Source organism: Tachysurus fulvidraco, chromosome 22, assembly GCF_022655615.1.
Source record: "Tachysurus fulvidraco isolate hzauxx_2018 chromosome 22, HZAU_PFXX_2.0, whole genome shotgun sequence".
NCBI classification, from domain to species: domain Eukaryota; kingdom Metazoa; phylum Chordata; class Actinopteri; order Siluriformes; family Bagridae; genus Tachysurus; species Tachysurus fulvidraco.
The window spans coordinates 11,241,210-11,263,709 of record NC_062539.1 but is presented as its reverse complement, the minus strand read 5'-3'; the positions used below and the strand labels follow the sequence as shown (position 1 = coordinate 11,263,709).

General features: G+C 40.1%; 1 protein-coding gene across 2 annotated transcripts in view; it reads right to left on the bottom strand.

The window, feature by feature from the left end:
• Positions 1-4,542: 4,542 nt before the first annotated feature.
• The window catches only part of adcy8 (adenylate cyclase 8 (brain)), a 55,606-nt gene continuing 37,648 nt past the window's right edge, over positions 4,543-22,500 (bottom strand). For both annotated transcript variants that reach the window (XM_027137911.2, XM_027137910.2), the window contains 10 exons: positions 22,157-22,257; positions 18,557-18,758; positions 14,810-14,902; positions 14,279-14,466; positions 14,041-14,122; positions 12,315-12,473; positions 7,739-7,885; positions 6,056-6,148; positions 5,375-5,489; positions 4,543-5,256 (listed from right to left, as the gene is read on the bottom strand). In XM_027137911.2, coding sequence (XP_026993712.1) covers positions 4,769-5,256; positions 5,375-5,489; positions 6,056-6,148; positions 7,739-7,885; positions 12,315-12,473; positions 14,041-14,122; positions 14,279-14,466; positions 14,810-14,902; positions 18,557-18,758; positions 22,157-22,257 — 1,668 coding nt within the window. In that variant the 3' untranslated portion in view covers positions 4,543-4,768. The remainder of the gene's footprint in view (positions 5,257-5,374; positions 5,490-6,055; positions 6,149-7,738; positions 7,886-12,314; positions 12,474-14,040; positions 14,123-14,278; positions 14,467-14,809; positions 14,903-18,556; positions 18,759-22,156; positions 22,258-22,500) is intronic.

Below are 22,500 nucleotides of genomic sequence, written 5' to 3'. Positions count from 1 at the left end.
GTGGGGGGTGGCGGCTATACAATTAAATTAAAATTAATAATTTTAATTTAATTGTATTTAAACATGCATTTTTAACTCACTACAACGCTAAATCAATGAGAACCCTGAGCTTGTTTCTTTGCAACGAGACGGTTCCATCTGGGGTAATAGGAAACAATGACACCCGAAGTGTGTTGCTTATGTCCAGTTTATTACGTTGTTTTGTTTTGGTTGCCGTCACTGCAGAAAACCCCGCTTCACACAGATAGCAATAGGGAATGGCAAAAGGGATTTAAGTGCTGTGGTGGCAATCTCAGGGTATTCCGCCGTGACTTTAATCCAGAACAGGGACAGAGTTTCTAACTTTGTAACGACATTTGTTTCGTGCTCATTTTTGCTAATTTGACGGTTAAATTCGAGCAAACACAATATACACGTACACCAAGCACAGTTAAACATGACAAAGTACCGGTGAACAGAGAGAAGAGCGATACACACCACCTCTCTCCACCAAAGCTACAACGCCACTGCCACTTGCAGCCGCTCAGCTCCAGACGTCACCTAAACCCGGTCCGATATCATGATATTTTGCGCATGCGCTGTATTGGTACGGCTTTAGGTGATGTCTCTCAGCTCCCGGTTAACCTCTCGTCTATGGAAAGTCGCACAAACCGGAGAGAAATACACCACAGTAAATAAAATGGAAATAATTTTATGTTCCTTGGGCGGCCTGGTACCATTTGGCCCGGGGGTTGGGGACCACTGTGTTAGAGAACATTGGTGAACAAACCGCATCATGAAGACCAAAGAACACACCAGACAGGTTAGGGAAAAAAGTTGTGGAGAGGTCTAAAGCAGGGTTAGGTTATAAATTAATATCCCAAGCCTTGAACATCTCACGGAGCACTGTACAATCCATCATCCGGAAATGGAAAGAGTATGGCATAACTGCAAGCCTACCAAGACATGGCCATCCACCTAAACTGGCAGGCCGTGCAAAGAGAGCATTAATCAGAGAAGCAGCCAAGAGGCCCATGGTAACACTGGAGAAGCTGCAGAGATCCACAGCTCAGGTTTTGAGAATCTATTAGTCTATTATTATACTATTATACAATTAGTCGTGCACTCCACAAATCTGGTCTTTATGGAAGAGTGGCCAGAAGAAAGCCATTGTTGAAAGAAAGCCATAAGAAATCCTGTTTGTTGTTCGCGACAAGAAAAGTGGGGGACACAGCAAGCATGTGGAAGAAGGTGCTCTGGTCAGAGGAGACCAAAGCTTTTTGGCCAAAGTTAAAAAAATTATGTGTGGTGGAAATTTAACACCGCACATCACCCTGAACACACCATCCCCACCGTGAAACATGGTGGTGGCAGCATCATGTTGTGGGGATGCTTTTCTTCAGCAGGAACAGCGAAGCTGGTCAGAGTTGATGGGAAGATGGATGGAGCCAAATCCAGGGCAATCTTAGATGAAAACCTGTTAGAGTCTGCAAAAGACTTGAGACTGAGGCGGAGGTTCACATTCCAGCAAGACAATGACCCTAAACATACAACCAGAGCTACAATGGAGTGGTATAGATCAAGCATATTCATGTGTTAGAATGGCCCAGTCAAAGTCCAAACCTAAATCCAATTGAGAATCTGTGGCGATCGCCATCCAATCTGACTGAGCTTGAGCTATTTTGCAAAGAAGAATGGGCTAAACATTTCACTCTCTAGATGTGCAAAGCTGGTAGAGACATACTGTATCCCAAAAGACTTGCAGCTGTAATTGCAGCAAAAGGTGTATTTGTTTTTTATTTGTAAAAAAAAAAATTGAACACCATTTATCATTTTCCTTCCACTTCACAATTACAGTATGTGCCACTTTGTGTTGGTCTATCACATAAAATCCTAATAAAATAAATTTTTGTTTGTGGTTGTAACGTGTCAACATGTGAAAAATTTCAGTGGGTTTATGAATTGCAAGGCACTGTATAATGAACATTACTTCTTGATCATGCATGGCTAAATGCTGACAAGGGTTTTTTTTCTTGTTAAAGGAGTAATAAGGCATTATCAGCGATGCGGGGATAAAAACAGACCCAAATGCAGGATAGAGTAAAAATACACAGGTTTATTAAATAAAATGAAAAAAACCTGGAACACGACAACAAAAGACATGACAAACGACACGATGAGACGAGACAAGGAATGAGGATTCCACCGCCGCCATAGGCAACGCGGCACGGTTCAGTACACAAGACAATTAACACATGAGGAACAGGTGTGTAGAGCCGGGAGGAAGAGACAAGAGCGGGGCAGACACGTGAACACAGAACATAAACAACCACACATGGCCAAAGTCTGTCAAAAACCATATGGAACCATATCCGAGGGGACCACAATCCTGGTGAGATCCAGGTGGGGGGAGCAAGGCTTATGGCAAGGCAGGTGGGGGAGCAAGGCCCACATCGAGGCAGGTGGGGGAGCAAGGCCAACGGCGCGGCAGGTGGGGGGGAGCAAGGCCCACGGTGAGGCAGATGGGGGGAGCAAGGCCCATGGTGAGGCAGGTGGGGGAGCAAGGCCCACGGCGGACAGGTGCGGGGTGATGTCGCAAGCCACCAAAAAAAACAAAACAAACCGGGTTGTGACATCGTCCACAGGCCGGAAGTGAGGCAGCGTCCTCTGCGGGAAACTGGAAGCGGAAGGCCGTCCCTCACCGGAACAGATGTGGACCGATGTCATATAAACAACAAAAAGGGATAAACAGGGCAGAAAAACCAGTCCGGAAAAAAAATAATAAATACTCTCACAGAGCCGGTCCAGGCTGATGCTCTCCTGCTGGGTCTGAGTCTGGCAGAATCTTTCAGACCCAGATGAAAACAGACCCAAATGCAGGATAGTGTAAAAAATAAACAGGTTTATTAGCCTTTAATTTTTCATATTAATTCATATTTCATTATTAAATAAAATGAACAAAACTGGAACACGACAAGAGAAGAGACCAAGGGACGAGGATTCCACCGCCGCCATAGGCAACACAGCACGGTTCAAAACACAACACAATCAACACATGAGCAACAGGTGTGCAGAGGTGGGAGGAAGAGACAAGGGCGGGGCAGACACGTGAACACAGAACATAAACACGCACGTGGCCAAAGTCTGGGATGGATCCTGACAGGCATGCTCGAGAGTATTTTAAAGTAATTTTAGTAAAGTGTTGGGATTAACACCATTCGTTTGATTGATTCCCTCCACTGATGGTCAAGGTTGAGATTTACAGTAGTAATACAAATGCTATATTATATGAAAAATCATTTCATACTCATCAAACAATTCGGGAGCCCTTGCACGCTATGGATGGGAACTCTCCTGGAAGAGACAAATGTTTCATTATAAGATAAAATGGATTGGTCCATTAAAATTTGTATTGTTTTGCAGCAACCCTCCTCTTCAAAGGAGCAAGTGACCCAGTCCATGTCTAAATGCCCATTAACATTACAGAGCCACTCGGCTGTATAAGCAGATTTCAGATAATAATCTGGTAAAAGAACTCAGTATGGATGCTGATGGAAAGGGACATTTAAACTAAGTAGAGAACATGACTAGCATTTATAAAAACTGTATCCCTTAAATGGTGAATAGGATTATCTCATGAGGTCTCTGAGAAAATGATGAGGTGTTGAGGGTAATATTTTTGCTCTTATATGGCAAAACATTGAAAGAAATAAGAGAATTACCTGAGAATGTACCTAATAAGAGCAATTTCCAACAGTATGATTAAATAGGTGAATATTTAGAAGTGTTTCAGTGGTTTCATAGTTCAGAGTACCAGCAGAGAACATTTGAAAAACCCTCTCAAGATAAAAACAGACCTTGTAGACTGGAACAAGAGACGGTTTCATTTGTCTGTGAATTCTGTTGCTTTCAAAACGTGGTTGAAAATTTTTGTACACTTAATTTTGTATTTAATTGAATTTAGGCTTAAATTCAAACATTGAATTCATTTAGTAAATATTGAGCAACTGTTACTGGAAGTCCTTAGTGAACTAATATTTACCTTATGAGGCATTGGTACTTTAATGTGTTTGTGTTTTTAATAATAAATAATAATCATTAATAATAATTAATGTTACACACAGACTCTTTCTTCTTCTTCTGCTTCTTCTTTTTCTGCTTCTTCTTCAATACAAATAAGAGAGGTTTCAACACTAGTATGATTGTGCTTTATGAAGAACGCATTATTTGTGCACCTGAGCTTGTGCTACAAACGTGACGGACCTGTTGTTCATCATGCTTAAGCATTCACTCCTACAATTAACTCCTACCCCTCACTAAAAGTTGTTCTGAACTGCTATGAAAATGTTAAAATCAACAGATACGTTCATTAAATTTTATGAAGCTTTATAAATATCTGCCTAGGCTTATTAGAGAAACAGGTCCATAATTTGTTTCTGAATTGAAAACTTTTAAAAGCTTTTAGTTCTGTAATAAATGCAGGGAGCATTAGGGATGGCAATAATCGAGTTTTTTTTTTTTTTTTTTTTTTTTTTACAAAAAATCAGGTTCATCAAGTTTTTATAAAAAATTAAACCCCTTTAATGTGTTTGAAATACAAAAGAAATACTAAAAAAAGAAACAGCAATACAGACACGCAGGCAGTTTATCAGTCTTTGGGGCAGCTCAGTCTTTAAGTCAGGCGTTGTGGTGCTTTGTTCAGACTTTATCCTCAGGCCATCACTATGTTGGCTCAGTATTTTTTTTTTCTATAATTTTTTGTCATTAAAAAAAAATAAAGTGGGAATCTTTAAGCCAGTTCATTCTTGTCTGTGGCCATCTCAGCATGGCTGGCATCAGGCCCTGTGGGCGCCAGCAGGGTCCTGCGGTTATAGTGGCCCTTCATGATGCCTGAGTTGTTGTTCTCATTGAGGATCTGCTTCTGCTTTTGGCGGTTGAGTGACTGCACAAGGCCAAGCACCACAGCGGCGAGCGAGTATTGGCCTGTAAGCTTGCGAGGCTGCAGGATGAGTGGGTTGGGTTGCACACGGCCAAGAAGGAAGTAGGTTCGGATTTTGCCCTCCTGCTCGCTGATACCCTTCACGTAGATCTCACCACGGTATTCAAAGGCAAAGCCACGCTCTGTCAGGATGCTGTACGTCTCCTCAGGGACCTGGATTTTTCCACTCACACCTGTGCTGTCCATGCGGCTCGCAAGGTTCACTGTTTTCCCCCAGATATCATACTGAGGCTTTTTAGCACCAATAACACCTGCTACCACAGAGCCATGGGCCATTCCTGAGAGGTGGAAGAGAAACAGAAGAAAAGAAAGAACATGCATAAGAAGAGGAGAAACCAGAAGAGAAAGAGAGTAAATTATCACCCAGAAGTTCAGTATGAATGACTGGTCTCTTACCAATTCGCAGTTGGAAATTGTTAAAAGAGTGTTTGTTGATCTCTTGTATGCTCTCGTTCAGAGCAATGGCAAAGTCAGCCAGAGCACAGAGGTGACCCCATTTATCTTCACATTGCTACAGAAATACACAGAGAGAGACAACATTTAATCAAGGGCAGTATTCAGAGGTGGTGATTTTAGTCCAAAAGTGACATCAATATTTATGTATCATATAGAGAAAATATCTATTCAGATTTCTTCTCTGCAGCTGCTTAAACTGATTTTTCTGAGCTCCCCATTTAGATTACACAAATCATCTCTTTTAAGGTTGCCAGATTTTTTCATGAGTAGAAAATGAGTTTTTCAGTAGGGTCTAGTTCACTGCCTTTAAACACTAGCATTTGGCTTTAAGCCCAGAAAAAAACTCAAATGCAGTACTACAGAAGTAAATAGTATATTTTTCTTTGCTGTCTTGCAACATAAATGAAAGAGAAAATTTCATAGATCAGCAAGCACTAAAATATTGTAATGTATATTGTTAATTGATAGTCTTTATACAGTAACTGGCAGCTAATAAAATTGTACTTGATCCACTATGTACTTTTTATTTTTTGGAAAATAAACAATGTAAAAGAATCACCATAAAATCACACTGCATAATGGATACATTTATTTATTTACATGTTTATTTTTTCTGATTACCTGTTTTTCGGGTGATAAGCCAGACACGGCCATGTACGTACTGCCAATGGTTTTAATCTTCTCAATGTCTTGAAAACGTTCTTCGCCCAACAGCTACAGCAAGTAGGAGGAGGGCAAAAGAAAGGTCAGGACAAATGGAAAAACATGAATTAAAGAGAGTCTGAGAAGACAAGACATAACAACCAGTCCATAAATATTATTTAGTTGTTAGGTGTATCTGCATTTTGTGATTAAGACACAATTGAACCCTATCTTGCAGAACACTGCAATTCCACTTGCAGAATAAAAACCTTGTTACAAATCCATGACTTGCAATAACAGCAACAATCTGATGAACAACTTTCATCAACAAACTTCTCTATTCTGCTTTTGTGATGCTTTTCCTGCAGCTTCTTTCAGTTGTTGTTTGTTTCAGATTTTTTCCTGTTACTTTCCTCTTCAGGAGGTGAAATGTTGCTCAGTTAGGTTAAAGTCTTGTGACTGACAACCAGTCTAGAGGTCTTTGGGTCAATGTCTTGCTGCATGATACATTTTCTTCAAATCTGATTGGTTGCCTGTCTCTGTAAAAAGGCAATGTTTCTCTCTCCCCTGAATTCATTCTGTCTCTACCATCATGATGTAAATTATGAACAAAGATTCTGTCATCAGCGCTTGTTTTCCTGTCCAATGTCCGCTACACCGGTGGTTTCTTTCTTTTTGAGCACAGTCTCCTATAGGTTGTTGTATTTGCTATGCTCAATGCTTACAGTATGCAAGGCTCTGATTCATTTTCTCTCTTTTAGCTTCAAAAAGGCTTAGCTTTGTCCCATAGACAGCTCTATGGTCTTAATGTTGGTGTTTCATTTTTAACAACTAATGCGTGAAACCCAGTACATAAACCAAGATTAGACACAGAGATAACTGTTTAAATGACCAGTCTAACAGGACATAACTGTGCAACAAGAAACACCAGTTATTTTTGATAACTTAAAAAAACAGAACAAAAAATATCACTTTCTAACTTTAACACATCCAGATCTAAATATAAAATATTGAAGTAAATAGAGGAAATGATGCACTTTCTTGCTACAACACCAACTACCTCAAGTGATTTTTTTGCACAGCAAATTTTGCATTTTTAATTCATATTCAGCAACACTCATTCATAACAGTCATAGTACATTCATACCAATGTATTTCACCAGTAACCATTATCATTTCCTATGCTGCATTTTTCTTTAATATTTTGTCTTATTTATTTTCCCAATGTACAACTTATGCCACTATTTTATTTGCAATTCTACTTTGCACAGCTAGTTCCAATTTATCCTATTTTATTTTATTTCATTTTTAGTAATGAATTCAGTGTGCATCAGAAACAAAAGCATTGGCCTTGCTATGGCAATTCTTTTAGAGGTCACTGTATACAGTATTTCATATTGTATTAATCTCTAGGTTTCCTGAAATAGGCCTAAAGATGCATTTAGTACCTAAATTTTACAGAAATAAAAATAATTCACAGAAATACTGAATTAGAGTTCTGTCTTTAACCTAAGAGTCTAGGTATGATTTCAAATAGAATAAATATAGAATATATTCATAAGAGCAGCAATTGTTTATCATTTCGATTTGGAACTGTATTCTCAAAATATTTTTGTGTGTGCATGTTTGTGTGTCAGTGTCTATGTCAGTGTCAGTCCTGACCTCATCAAAGTCAGCAATAATCTCATTTAACAGCCGCAAACATTCAACTCCTTGATTGTTCATTTCAGTCTGAGAATAAAAATCGGCGAAGCCAGGAATAGAGGCAAACATCACCCCGACAGCATCATAGGACTGAGAATACAGCTCCTGTAAAGAAACACACAGACACAGAGACACAGACAGATGATGACATGTGTACTGCCTTGAACCACGTAATACATGTATGTTCAAGGCTTAAGGCTTTTTATTTGTCATGTAAAAAAGTAAAAAAATGCCTTCATCCCACAGTGCAAGAATGAACAATAGAACAGTATGCTAGGCATATAATAATAACAACAACACATAATAAACAAATAGTAACATAGAGAAGGCTAAGGAGAATGTTGTGTGTATATGAATAGAACAAATAGAACGTAATGGAATGTATTCACATTATACAGAACACATTCTTTAAACGCTTTGTGTTTCAGTGTGTGAGGCTGGAATACACAGACTGTCCCATGTCTCTCATGTGCTTCTGATACTTTAATGCTTGGGCTAAATATTTGATTTTGTCAAGTACTTTATATGGCCAAAAGTGTATAGACACCTGAGCATCACACTCATATGGTGCGCATTTTTAAACTTTCAAAAGAATTATTTTTTATGAGCAATGGAGCATTTATTCCGTAACAGACGGTGACGGACATAGAACGTAGCCCTTTTATTTTCTTTCTAGGCTGCACTGATGAAACTGGCCACCAGAGGGAACTAATGCTATTAGTATGTGATTTACCACCATGGCATCATCAATCACTTACATTCACACACACACACACACACACACACACACACACACACACACACACACACACACACACACACACACACACACACACACACACACACACACACACACACACACCGCTGTTAAAAGATATAGCTGTTAAAAGCTCTGGAAGTCACTGGTTGTTTTGACAAAGCAGCGTTTGATGAACTGCACCATCATCTGTGACCTTCACACTTTTACGTTTTAACATTTTGTGTGTGTGTTTGTGTGTGTGTGTGTGTGTGTGTGTGTGTGTGTGTGTGTGTGTGTGTGTGTGTGTGTGTGTTTGTGTTTGTGAGTGTGTTTGTGATTCAGATCACATTTCTTTGCCAATAGCATTAAATCCTTCAGCTGACAAAGGTAGAGTGACGCATGTTACACAGTTAAAATGAGTGCACACACACACACACACACACACACACACACACACACACACACACACACACACACACACACACACACACACACACACACACACAACGTTAAAACATAAAAGAGTGAAGGTCACACACACACACACACACACACACACACACACACACACACACACACACACACACACACACACACAGAGTATAAAATGTATATTCATTGTCCCTAATGAAGCATACGATAACAAGTCACCTGATCATCAATGGATGAGATAATTAATGAAACCTAATACACACACACACACACACACACACACACACACACACACACACACACACACACACACACACACACACACACACACACAAAGGTCTGAAAGATGTATTTTTAATAAGACCCTAAGGCACTATTCACTGACAGCCAAAACTTCCAGTAAGACAGACAAAAGACTCAAAAACACAGATACACAAAGACAGGCACAGCCACACACACACACACACACACACACACACACACACACGCACACGCACACGCACACACACACACACACACACACACACACACAAACAACACCAGGACAAAGAAAGACATTGTTACCCAGTCAAAAACCAAGAAATCATCCATTAAAAGATAGCCACATAAGACAATAGGAACAGAGATACTGACAGAATTGGAGGTTTAGAGAGAGACACAGTTTCATCAGAAGACAGAATGGTGCAATACGTCTATATTTTGAAGTCCTTGACTATACTAAAATGAATAATATCATATAGGTGAATCTTATGGAATATTATGGAAGTGCACTCTGAAAACTCACGTAGAATCCCACACAGAATCCAACAGAAAACATTTCAGCCCCTGAGGGTAGTAACGTGACTTGTTTTTTTATGCATTTTAAAGCTCTACTAGATGATCAAAGCTTCGTTTATAAATTTAGGTCAGATGGGTTTACATTCTCTGACTTCAAATTCCAGCTAGAATGTGAAACAGAGTGAATATGAGTTCTGCTTTATGGATTGAGTTGCATTTTAAGGTGAAAGTTTTATTAGACCACATATTCATCTTGAGATAATGTTGAGTAGGAAGGAAGGACTGATCAGTGTCAACAACCACTCAAACAACTCAACAATATTCCAGGCAAATAACTAGTATGCTACAGCCATGAATGTCACACTTCCACTGCTTTTAGCTGATGAAGCCCTAAACAAAATAATGAAAGAAATGAATAAAACCTACCCAAAAGAAATAAAATCATGTCTGATTTTAAGAAATAAAATTAGGCTCATTCAAAAAGATGAACTGTTTTCCAGCAAACAAAGCATCATGAAGAGATTAACCACCAACCAAGTCATTAGTCAGCCTGGCTCATGAGTCAGAACCTGGCCAAAGCTGAGTTTAAGGCTCAAGAACACAAATGTAGACTTACACTTCCTGAGTCATGCTTTGTCATGTTTAACATATGGGACATAGACCAATGTGCGGTCCAGGCATGGTTCACTGGACATCATAAAAACCTATGTGCCTCCACAATTTCCAAACAAGCTCATAACCTGCACATTACTCACCAGACGCAGGCCACACAAGGGTTAATCAAACCTACATGACTTCCAGCCTCACTCAGTGACAGTGCTTATCTGAGGCCGCTGGGTGATTGCTAGTTCATCCTGCTGGCCCAAAGCATTTGCCTTTTCCCTATCCATGAACTCCAGTAGACAATAAATTGTGTAGCTGTTTAACCCTTCTGTAGATACTGCACATTAGCTAATCTACCTCAATGCTAATTCCAGTTTCATGTGGGATTTAATTTCAGACAACTAATCTGACTAATAAAAACTAGGTAGCTTTTAAGTCTGCTTTCGATTTTGTTCCTATTCTATATATTTTTCATTATATTTCATTTTCTACCGCTTATCCGTACCAAGTCCAAGTTATATATATTACATATAATATATTCAGTTATATTGTTTGCACTAGTACAGTATCTCCATGTAAGCTCTTCCTGATGCATCTCTAACCACATGGCTTTCATACTGATATACATTTTCTCTTACTTTCATGCTTCAAAATAGACTGTAGGAAGTCAGCGTATGACTGATGTGTAATCATAGACAATTTCACAGCGCTGTCTTCCTTGAAGAAAGCTCATAAGCCTCATACCCCTGAACAATCTACAAAGTATTCGAGTGATTCTTTTCATGAATGACCTTTTGTGCTAATGCTTTCACAGGACATTTGATTAGGAGACCATGGTATTTGTCTGGCTCATCCGCATAATTGTGCAGATAAGGGAGTATAGAACGGTCAAAGCTAATGTGACTTGCACACTCTTTATGAATACCTGGGGAAGCACAATTATTTTAAGAAAACATTTAGCGTTCTTATAGCCAGTATGCGGTGTTTGGTGTGACACCATATGGAAGTCTGACTGCTATACACGTGTTTACTCAGGTGTGTTTCTCTGTGTGGCACTGGGCTGTGTGAACAGAATGTGGTGCAGCTAGAAAATCTAGTGCATCCTATGCCTGTGCTTCACAGATCTGTATCAATACTAATGATAGTTAATTTAATGTACTTTTATACTATTTGCTGATGCCACTTGTTGTTTGTCTCTTGGGTGTGTGTAGTGGCTGCTACTGTTACTTGTCCAGCGTTCATATGATAAGTATAGTAGTAGCATTTAGTAGTATTTATAGCTTCCAAACCCAAATAATTAAACACAAATGAATAATGCATGAATAATGAATTTGCTGCCTTAGTATATTACATTTAATTTGCACTTTATATTGTGGAGTGTTTGCAGGTTCAGATCCTGATGATACCACAGAGGCTTTATCGATGGAGGGAGTTGATCACCGAGGTATCACTGGGTGTCATGAGTGTCTGTGAGGTTGGGAACTAGTCATGACTAAATTAGGGAGAGATATTGAAAAACAAACAAACAAAATCCTATTTCAGTGAATGCAGTCACCCAGAGCTGTCTGTCAGATTTCTAGACTCCTTACATCTATAGTTATACCCTTTATCTTATTATGAGCCAGAAATATTGTGTCTCATGATATGATACAATCCACATATATGCACATACTGTATCTACACATGCATGGCTGTGCATATTTCAGTTTCTGAAGCCATGTGTCAAGACTTTTATATTCGGTTGCTTGCTGTGTGGATTAATGTGCTGGAATTCATGAAACTACTGTATAACACACATGAGGGCATCTGTGTTACTTAGAACATCAAAGTGCTTATGCTAGTACGTTCTTCACAGAATTTAAATAAAATTCTGCATGTGTTATTTGTTCTCAATAGCAATGCCGAACTCAGATCTTAGAAACTTTCGAAATAACTGCAAGATTTGACAGTCGGTGTGTGCAGTGGGTAGGTGTGTGTCAGGACCTCATTGTCTCTGTCCTTCTCCAGAAAGTGGCGTGCAACATGGCTGGGCAGAATGTTGCGCAGCATATTCTCATTATGCTCCCGCAGCTCCCGCATTTCGTTGATCTCCTCCTTTGCCTGTACTCGCCACAGAAAGTCCAATCGTGCTGTGTATTCCAGCTATGAAGAGAAAGAAGGAAAGACAGACAAAGAGAAAGAAGCCAAAGAAACAATGGTGAATATCAAAGGTCTCAGTCTTATATGTAAGCAATACATGTAAGATATATTTTACAGACATTAAGATGTCTCTGGAGGTTCTACTTCAGGGATAAACGAATTTTTATCAAGAAATGGCCAGAGTGGGTGCTGGTTTTTACTCCATCCAAAAAAATTTCAGAAAATTTCACTCTGTTCTGCTCATCAAAACAAAACTGACCTGTTGATTGATTAAATCTATATTCATCAATCCACAACTGATATCAAAATGTCAAAATGGATTAAAACCAAAGTCAGCTGTTGCTCTTGAACATAACATACCATGACCAAACACTGCACCAAATCTAAAATAACACACCATAATCACAACACTGCACCAATCCCAAAAATTGCACCAAACCAAAATCACACACCACTGCATTATGCATATGCTGATGTGATACAGCAGTGGTGCAGTGTTTAACTCTGCAAATCTTTCACTTTGAGACATTTGTTAATTATTCAGTTGATTTAAGGCTCTTGTTTGCAAGCAGTACTGAGTGTAACAGAATCTTTTAAAGCCTCTTAGAGTCACTTTGAGTCTCAATCAGAATCTGCGTCCTTTCCTGTTCTGTGTTAAAATCAAGGTCATCAATTCCTCTACTGCAGCAAACTGCTTACTTTGTTATTTATTCATTCAAACCTTCATCAAAAGGAACAGAAAACAAGAATGACAGTAATGAAATTTCAATTATTTCAAACATCTACTTGTGAAGACTGTCTTTCCAAGCTTAGCATGAGCGTAACCTTCTGTAGACTCTAAGCTTCTAATTTAACACAGAGTTTATCTATAACAGCCATTTAGGAAAATGAAGTAAATTGATGAAATAAAGTAATTGTGAGATTCTCTTCCATCTTTCCAGAAGAATGATTAATAGAATGTTTTTATTGAAAGCTAAAGGATGAACGGCAATAAGAAATTCCAACATAAAATTTACAATACGTTTGTAAATTACTTTTCCATTTGCAATGGTTTTCTGCAGCATTTTACTGTAGACCCCGTGGTTCTCTACAGAAGGATCAAGTTTGCTCAAGTGTGCTGAACTTGATTATGCTACAGCAGACTTTACAGTACTTGCAGCCACTCTAATGATTCATACATTTAAAGGGTACTATGTGGACTATTTTTGTTCTTAATATATCGTAAACGCTCAAAACTAGTATTAAAGTCTAACTTTTTAATGCCATCAATGTGTAATTAACAAGTCTTTATTATATTATATTATATTATATTATATTATATTATATTATATTATATTATATTATATTATATTATATTAAGTAAATGTTTTTACAACTTTCTTTTTAAGCACTGAAGTTGAAGGGTGAAAGTCGTCAGCATATACAGGTAGTTCTCCACAATAATACATGTCATTAGAAAGACCCCAACTATAGTAGTTTTGTGTGTGTGTGTGTGTGTGTGTGTGTGTGTGTGTGTGTGTGTGTGTGTGTGTGTGTGTGTGTGTGTGTGTGTGTGTGTGCAATTTCTCACCTGTTGTCCATGATAAAATACAGCTAAAAGGAACATTGCCATGAGCAGTAAAGATGTTCTCTTGGTTCCCAGGAAACATTCACTGTTGTCGGGGTAACAGGATAAAAAACGTAATCAGCTGGATTTATTGGATTCTAAAGGGCAGAGACATTTTAAACACTAATGTGTGTGTGTGTGTGTGTGTGTGTGTGTGTGTGTGTGTGTGTGTGTGTGTGTGTGTGTGTGTGTGTGGACTGACCTCTGATTGGCAAACCCATCATACTCAGTGATGGTGTCATATCGAGTGAACAGAGAGTGATAGAAAGCTTCAGTCAGCAGTGAGTAGATGGCGATCATTAGCAGCAGGATGACCAGTTTGAGGACAGAGTTTAAGCGCAGGAACACAGCACATGTCACCATGGCCAACACACCCGTAAACACGAAGTACTGGACAAAATAAACTCAGACAGTTTAATATGGCAACATCCATGACTCTAATGACAGAACAACATCCACAGACACAAATATACAAAATAAAAAAATCATCAATGAAAAGCATCTCATACTGCGCACCAGCTTCACTAAAGTAAACAGTAAACAATTTAAAATTTCACAAGAATCATTATAATAATGATTGAAAACTTTCATTATTCTGGATATTTACTTACAATTACTTAAATGATGCCACATTATACTTAATTATATATTCTGATATCTTTAAATAGCCACACCATTGTGCTTCTTGGCTGACATTTCTGTATGCACCGAGTAAGCCACAGGAACAACAAACCTCTGGGTAGAGACAGCCGGGAATTGAAGCTGAAGCATCAAATGTTCCATTCCTGAATACATCCCAAATTGATTTATCAACGTTACACCATAACTAGAGAGAAACAGAAATGATATATGTGTTAATACTAAAATAGTAGTAATAGTAATAATAATAAAATCTTTTATATAAAATCCTCTTTCTGAACATTCACTACATAGACTACACTACATAATCAGTTGAAAATTAATCCCAGCAAATTGCTGATCATTCCAGGTGATTCATCATCTGGTCATGATCTTGCAATATCCTTAAACAATGATCTGATCTTCCCTTTGGTCATGGCTTGTAACCTTGGGGTCACTATGTACAATCAACTGTACTTTTCCTCACATGTTGCTAATGAGACATGCAGCAGAAGGATTCAACCATTTTTATCCACACAGGCTACTCACTTACTCGTTCAGTCTCTTGTCATTTCAAGACTGGACCACTGCAGCTCACTGCTGGCAGGTCTACCTATGAACGCAATTCATCCTTTGCAAATGAACCTTCCTAAATTCTCCCACCCCACCCCACTGCCGCTCTCCCTTCACTGGCTTCCAGTAGCTGCAAACATAAGATTCAAAACATTGATGCTTGCCTACAAAGCCAAAACTGGAGCAGCTCCCTCTTACCTCAAAGCTCTTATCACTCCTCACACTGCACATCACACTCTCAGAGCTACCAGCACTGCTCGACTGGTCCCACCATCTCTCAGCATAAGAGGTAGGTATGTAGAATGAACTTCCCATAGATGTTCGAACAGCTGAGTTACTGGCTATCTTCAAATGACAGGCTAGCTTCTAACTCTTCCTGATACACTGAAACTAGCCCCCCCCCAGTCTGTAACATAGGGATGTGGTAACTCAGTGGTTAAAGTGTTGGGCTACTGATCAGAAGGTCATGGGTTTGAACCCCAAGTCCACCAAGCTGCCACTGCTGGGCCCCTGAGCAAGGCCCTTAACCCTCAGTTGCTCAGTTGTAAGTCACTCTGGATAAGGGTGTCTGCTAAATGCCATAAATGTAAACAAAGCAACATGCCAGACAATATCTATACAAGATTCATTATTTATATGTACAGCTCATGGAGGAAATATAGTTGTTTTATTTATTGTTTGTGTATTGGTTTATTACAGTAAACATGATGTAAAACAGTGTATATACAGTATATAACTCAGATCAAAGACCAAGACCAAGTATGTGTAAAATCTTTACAATCCCTTTTAATGAAGCACTCATTCTCTCAAAGCATTGTGAAAATCTCCTGATACCACAAGCAAATTGACAGAGGCTTATCCTTAATCCAATTAAGTCAAATACATCTCCAGCCAAACGAAGGCAACTTCTTCTCAAGCTACAAAATCATTATCAATCCTATATCATCCTATATTATCAATCCGAGGATTAAGAACCAAATATGGATTCTAATCTCATTTGGACATTCTTACTACAAACCTGAACAAGACTGACGGACAGGACCAAAACATATGACTATGTGTACCACTCGCATTCACTTTTGTCTTTTTAAATGTATATGAACATGACAGTGAGTTGGATCCGATGGCGGGGGAGGAAATTGGACAGATTTGGCAGACCAAAAAATACTGTGAGGGTCTGCTGGGAACGTTTGACAGAGTCTCTGGTCAGAGAGATCTTCAACTCCCACCTCTGGCAGAGCTTCAACCAGATCCCGAGGGAGGTTGGAGACATCGAGTTCGAGTGGACCATGTTCTCCACCTCCATTGTCGACGCGGCCGCTCGGAGCTGTGGCCGTAAGGTCTCCGGTACCTGTCGTGGTGGCAATTCGCGAACCCGGTGGTGGACCCTGGAAGTAAGGGATGCCGTCAAGCTGAAGAAGGAGTAATATCGAGCCTGGTTGACTCGGGGGACTCCGGGGGCAGCTGAAAGGTACTGGAGGGCCAGGCAAGCTTCAGCCCAGGTGGTTGCGGAGGCAAAAACTTGGGTCTGGGAGGAGTTCGGTGAGGCCATGGAGAAGGACTATCGGTTGGCCTCGAAGAAATTCTGGCAAACCGTCCGGTGCCTCAGGAGGGGGAAGTAGTGCCCTGCTCACACTGTTTACAGTTTGAGTGGGAATCTGCTGACTTCATCTGGGGACATCCTCGGACGGTGGAAGGAGTACTTCAAGGTTCTCCTCAAACCCACCGACATGGCTTCCCCTGAGGAAGCAGAGGCTGGGGGCTCAGTTGTGGACTCGTCGATCCCCCAAGCTGAGGTCACTGAGATAGTTGAGAAGCTCCTCAGTGGCAAGGCAGCGGGGGTGGATGAGATCCATCGTGAGTACCTCAAGTCTCTGGATGTTGTGGGGCTGTCTTGGTTGACACTCCTCTGCAACATCACGTGGAGATTGGGGACAGTGCCTCTGGACTGGCAGACTGGGGTGGTGGTCCCTCTGTTTAAGAAGAGGGACCGGAGGGTGTGTTCCAACTACATGGGGATCACACTCCTCAGCCTCCCCGGAAAAGTCTATGCCAGGGTATTGTAGAGGAGAATTCGGCCGATAGTCGAACCTCAGATTCAGGAGGAACAATGTGGGTTTTCGACCCGGTCGTGGAACACTGGACCATTTCTATACCCTCGCCAGGTTGCTGGAGGGTTCATGGGAGTTTGCCCAACCAGTTCTCATGTGCTTTGTGGATCTGGAGAAGGCAGTCGAGTGGTGACCTGTGGGGGTGCTCTGGGAGTATGGGGTTCGGGGCCCTCTGTTAAGGGCTGTCCAGTCCTTATATGACCGGAGCAGGAGTTTGGTTCGCATTGCTGGCAGTAAAAACAGACTTGTTCCCGGTGCATTTTGGACTCCAGCAGGGCTGCCCTTTGTCACCAGTCCTGTTCATTATTTATATGGACAGCATTTCTAGGCGCAGTCTGGGGCCGGAGGGAGTCTGGATTGGGACCACAGGATTTCGTCTCTGCTTTTTGCAGATGATGTTGTCCTGTTGGCTTCCTCAAATCAGGACCTTCAGTGTGTACTGGGATCTTTTGCAGCCGAGTGTGAAGCGGCGGGGATGAGAATCAGCACCTCCAAGTCCGAGGCCATGGTTCTCAGCCTGAAAAGGGTGGCTTGCCCCCTTCAGGTTGGTGGAGAGCTCCTGCCTCAAGTGGAGGAGTTTAAGTATGAGTTTCCTCCGCAGGGCGGCTGGATGCTTCCTTAGAGATAGGCTGAGGAGCTTGGTCACTTGGGAGGAGCTCAGAGTAGAGCCGCTGCTCCTCCACATCGAGAGGAGTCAGCTAAGGTGGCTTGGGCATCTGTTTCGGATGCCTCCTGGACGCCTCCCTGGGGAGGTGTTCCGGGCATGTCCAACTGGGAGGAGGCCCCAGGGAAGACCTAGGACACGCTGGAGGGACTATGTCTGGAGCTGGAGGAAGTGTCTGGGGAGAGGGAAGTCTGGGCATCGCTGCTTAGACTGCTGCACCCGCAACCCTGCCCCGGATAAGCGGTAGAAGATGGATGGATGGATGGATGGATGGATGAACATGACATGAAACTATTTTTTATAAACTCTTCAGATGGCAGGTGTGTGCTCTTAAAGGGTATAAAGTAGATCATGAAGTAAATGTATAGTGTTAAGTGCTAAGAAACCTGTAGCATACCTCAAACTCATTACTCTTTATTACTGTTTTAGCCTAAATGTTTAATGAATAGTAGGTCTTCATGATTGTTTAGTGTGTGTGTGTGTGTGTGTGTGTGTGTGTGTGTATTATACTCACAATGTTGATAATAGCTGCCAGAAAATTGATGAGGATGGAGAGGAGGATGATAACGTTTCGCGCTGTGTACGTCTCATTCACCCAGCAACACGCCTTGCGCAACACTAATGGCAGACACTTGTAGTCTTCTGCCATCGTCACGACAACCAGACAGCAGTGCAGCAAGATAAGTACAGAAAACTGGATCACCATGGTCAGCATCCTACAGACATCACCAACACACCCAGAGTTACAGTTAAAAACGTAGACGTGTGAAATTAAGATTAAGTTAACTTAGTTTTTTTAATGATTGAAAAACTGCCAGTAGAGCCAGCATTAATACTGTGTTGAAAACTTTACTTTGCTGAAGTATTTTGTAAAGTATATTTTGTGTTGAAGCAAGGATTTTACAAATTACTTTCTTCAAATGTTCTTGAAATCTGCTTGTTAATATATTTTTAATATAATTTTATTTTTATATTATATTAACAGCAATACAGTATTAAAGATAATAGTGATGCACAAATGCTAGACTACACAGAGTTCAGTAATGGCAAATATTAAACTTTAAAAAAAGTACCTTAAGAGTTTGAGTTAATTTGTTAACATTGGATTGTTGGATTTCTGATTTGATTATCACTATCTTATATGTAATATAACTGAGTACACAAATAGGATTGCATAGCACTTACAAATACAATAACATAATAAACATATAATTTCGAGTAATATATATATATATATATATATATATAAAGTGACATACGGCTAAGTACGGTGACACATACTCAGAATTCGTTCTCTGCATTTGACCCATCCAAAGTGCACACACATAGCAGTGAACAGACACACAGTTGGGGGGTTCGGTGCCTTGCTTAACGGCACCTCAGTCGTGGCCGGCCCGAGACTCGAACCCACAACCTTAGGATTATGAGTCAGACTCTCTAACCATTAGGCCACAACTTTCTATATATTTATTTATCTTTGAGTACGGTCAAAAATACAAATATTTGTAATACATCCTTTATAAATGCAAATTCAAAACCCTGTTGCTTTAGTACCCCCTGTCCTGCACATAATAATGGTTAAGGATGTGTTAGAGTTGGAGCAGAACGGGGAGATCTCCTGGACCAGGGAGGACCTGTACTTTAATAAATTCATAATAAACAAATAGTTAACAAAACTTTTACAGGTGAATGTTATCAAATTGGAACATCATAATTTAATTTAAATTAATGCATAATTTATAAAAAAAAAAAAAAGTAAACTTTGCTTTGACTGGCAGACTGAATGTGCAGGTGGTCCAATTAATGTGGATAGTGAGTGAATAATTTGATAAAAATGGACAACGATGCACTTCACACCCTATAAAATAATATTTTTAGCTCTATTTCAATGTGTAGAATTTTAGTAAGTAGTACTGGGGTGTTGAAAATTTAAAATATATAAAAAAGAAACAGACTGAGAGAAAAGATAGAGGGGGGGGGAGAGAGAGAGAGAGAGAGAGAGAGAGAGAGAGAGAGAGAGAGAGAGAGAGAGAGAGAGAGAGAGAGAGAGAGAGAGAGAGTTGTACAATCATATTGTTTAGTACTATATACTTTACTGTATTTCATTATTAGTATATCAAGCCTGTACTGAACATGAAGGTTTTTTCTTGCTTCTTTTAAACCATTTACATCTATTTGGTAAAAAAAATTGTAATAAAATACAGCAAATATTTCAGTTCATATGCTAAGTGTTTCACTAATAGAGTAACTGAGGACCTCAGATATGATACTACAAACAACAATGGAGAGAATGAGGAGGAGCTTCTTCCCATAGGCCATTCAGGTCCTTGACCATAACAACTGTAGAACTAGAGCTTGGATTTTTGCACTGCACATATTGCTCTTTATGATAATTGTTCAAATTCACTTTTTTTTGTCTCATTAATCTACATTCCCCATAATGATGAAGTACACACAGAATTCTGGAAATGTCGGTAAATTTATTAAAAAGAAAAAATTGAAATATTACATGTATAAGTATTCAGAGCCTTTACTCAGTACTTAGTTAAAGCACATTTGGCAGCAGTTACAGCCCTGAGTCTTTTTGGGTATGACACAACAAGCTTTGCACACCTGGACTGGTTTTTTCTGCCATTCTTCTTTGCAAATTCTCTCAAGCTCAATCAGCTTTGATGGGGACCTTCAGTGGACACCAATTTCAGGCCTTTCCAGAGATGTTCAGTAGGTTCACTCAGGGCTCTGGCTGGGTCACTCTAGGACATTCACAGAATTGTCCCTAAACCACTCCTGTGTTGTCTTGGCTGTGTGCTTAGGGTCATTGTCATTTTGGAAGGTGAAACCTCGGCTTAGTTTTTACAGGTTTTTATTAAGGTTATCTCTGTCCTTTGCTCCATTCAGCTTTTCCTCAACCCTGACCAGTCTCCCAGTCCCTTCTGCAGAAAAAAAAATTCCCATTAGCATGATGCTGTCCCCACCATGCTTCACTGTTGAGATTGTATTGGGCAGGTGATGAGCATTCACTGGGTTTCTCCAGACATAACATTTAGAATTGAGGCCTAACAGTTAAAACTTGGTTTCATCAAATCAGAGAATTTTGTCTTCAGGTGCACTGTCCTTATGGTGGCTCAAGTGGTTAGGGTCTGCATCCTGGATAGTTGACTGCCATGCTGCCACTGTTTGGCCATTGGGCAAGGTCCTTAACCCTGCCTGCACCAAAGAAACAATTTCTCTGTGCTGTACAGTACTTTATTTGTGACAAGGAAATGCTTCTTCTATTCTTTTCTGTAAACTCCAAGCAACAAGCTTTTTGATGTGTATTGCATTGAGGCTTTTGTCAAGCCAGTCTGCTGAAGCCCAGATAAGTGGACGGCTGCAGTGACGGTTGTCCTTTTGAAAATGTGCCTCACACAGGATTTCTGGAGAGCAGTCAGAGTGACCATCAAGTTCTTGGTTCCTCTTCAGGTTCCTCTTCTCCCCCAATTGTTTAGTTTGGCCAGGCAACCAGCTCTTGGTTGTGCCAAACATCTTCCATTTTAGAATTATTGTGTCTTAGAAATCTTCAGTGCAGCAGAAATTTATTTGGAGCCTTCCAAAGATCTATGCCTTGCAACAATCCTGGCTCAAATATCTGCAGGCAGTTTCCCAGTGACCTCATGGCTTGGCTTTTGCTCTGATATGCAATGTCAGCTGTGAGGCCTTCTAATGTGTGTCCTCTGGGTGTGAGTCCTCTATTGTGCCCTCGAATGAAGGTGTAGAAACATCTCAGCCACATTCGAGAAAAATGGGAGTGATCTGAGCTACATTTCAAGTGTTGCAAATGGTCTGAATACTTATATTGTCTTTTCTATATTTTTTCCCTTCACTATTGCACACTATTGCACTCTTTTTTCTATTATTGTTGTTTTAATTGTTATTATTCTGTTCTGTTACATGCCATTAAAAAGTATTTCAGTACATGTGAAAAAGCATGACAGCAATGTATTAATTTAAGAAAATTATGTGACTAAAATTTTCTAATTTTCTAATTATTAGTTTGTATTAAATGCGTGAACATGACATACGTTCCTACTATATTTGTAGTATTTAAGCATGCTTTAGTGTTTGTGGGTTTTACCTTGCAGATGGCAGTAGGCTCTGGATTGCTGTGATGAAGATGAGAACAATAAAGGCACAAACCAGATTAGATTTAAACACTTCGTCCCTCATTTGCGAGTACTGTGGGAAACAAACACACACACACACACACACACACACACACACACACACACACACACACACACACACACACACACACACACACACACACACACACACACACAGAGAGTTACATGGTTGTATATTCACACAGAGGCTCATACAGTCAAACCCCATTAATGTGCAGAATCAAAGAGTAGATGTGTGGGTCTCTCTATCCCTCTCTCTCCCTCTCTGTTACACACACAAGCACACACACACACA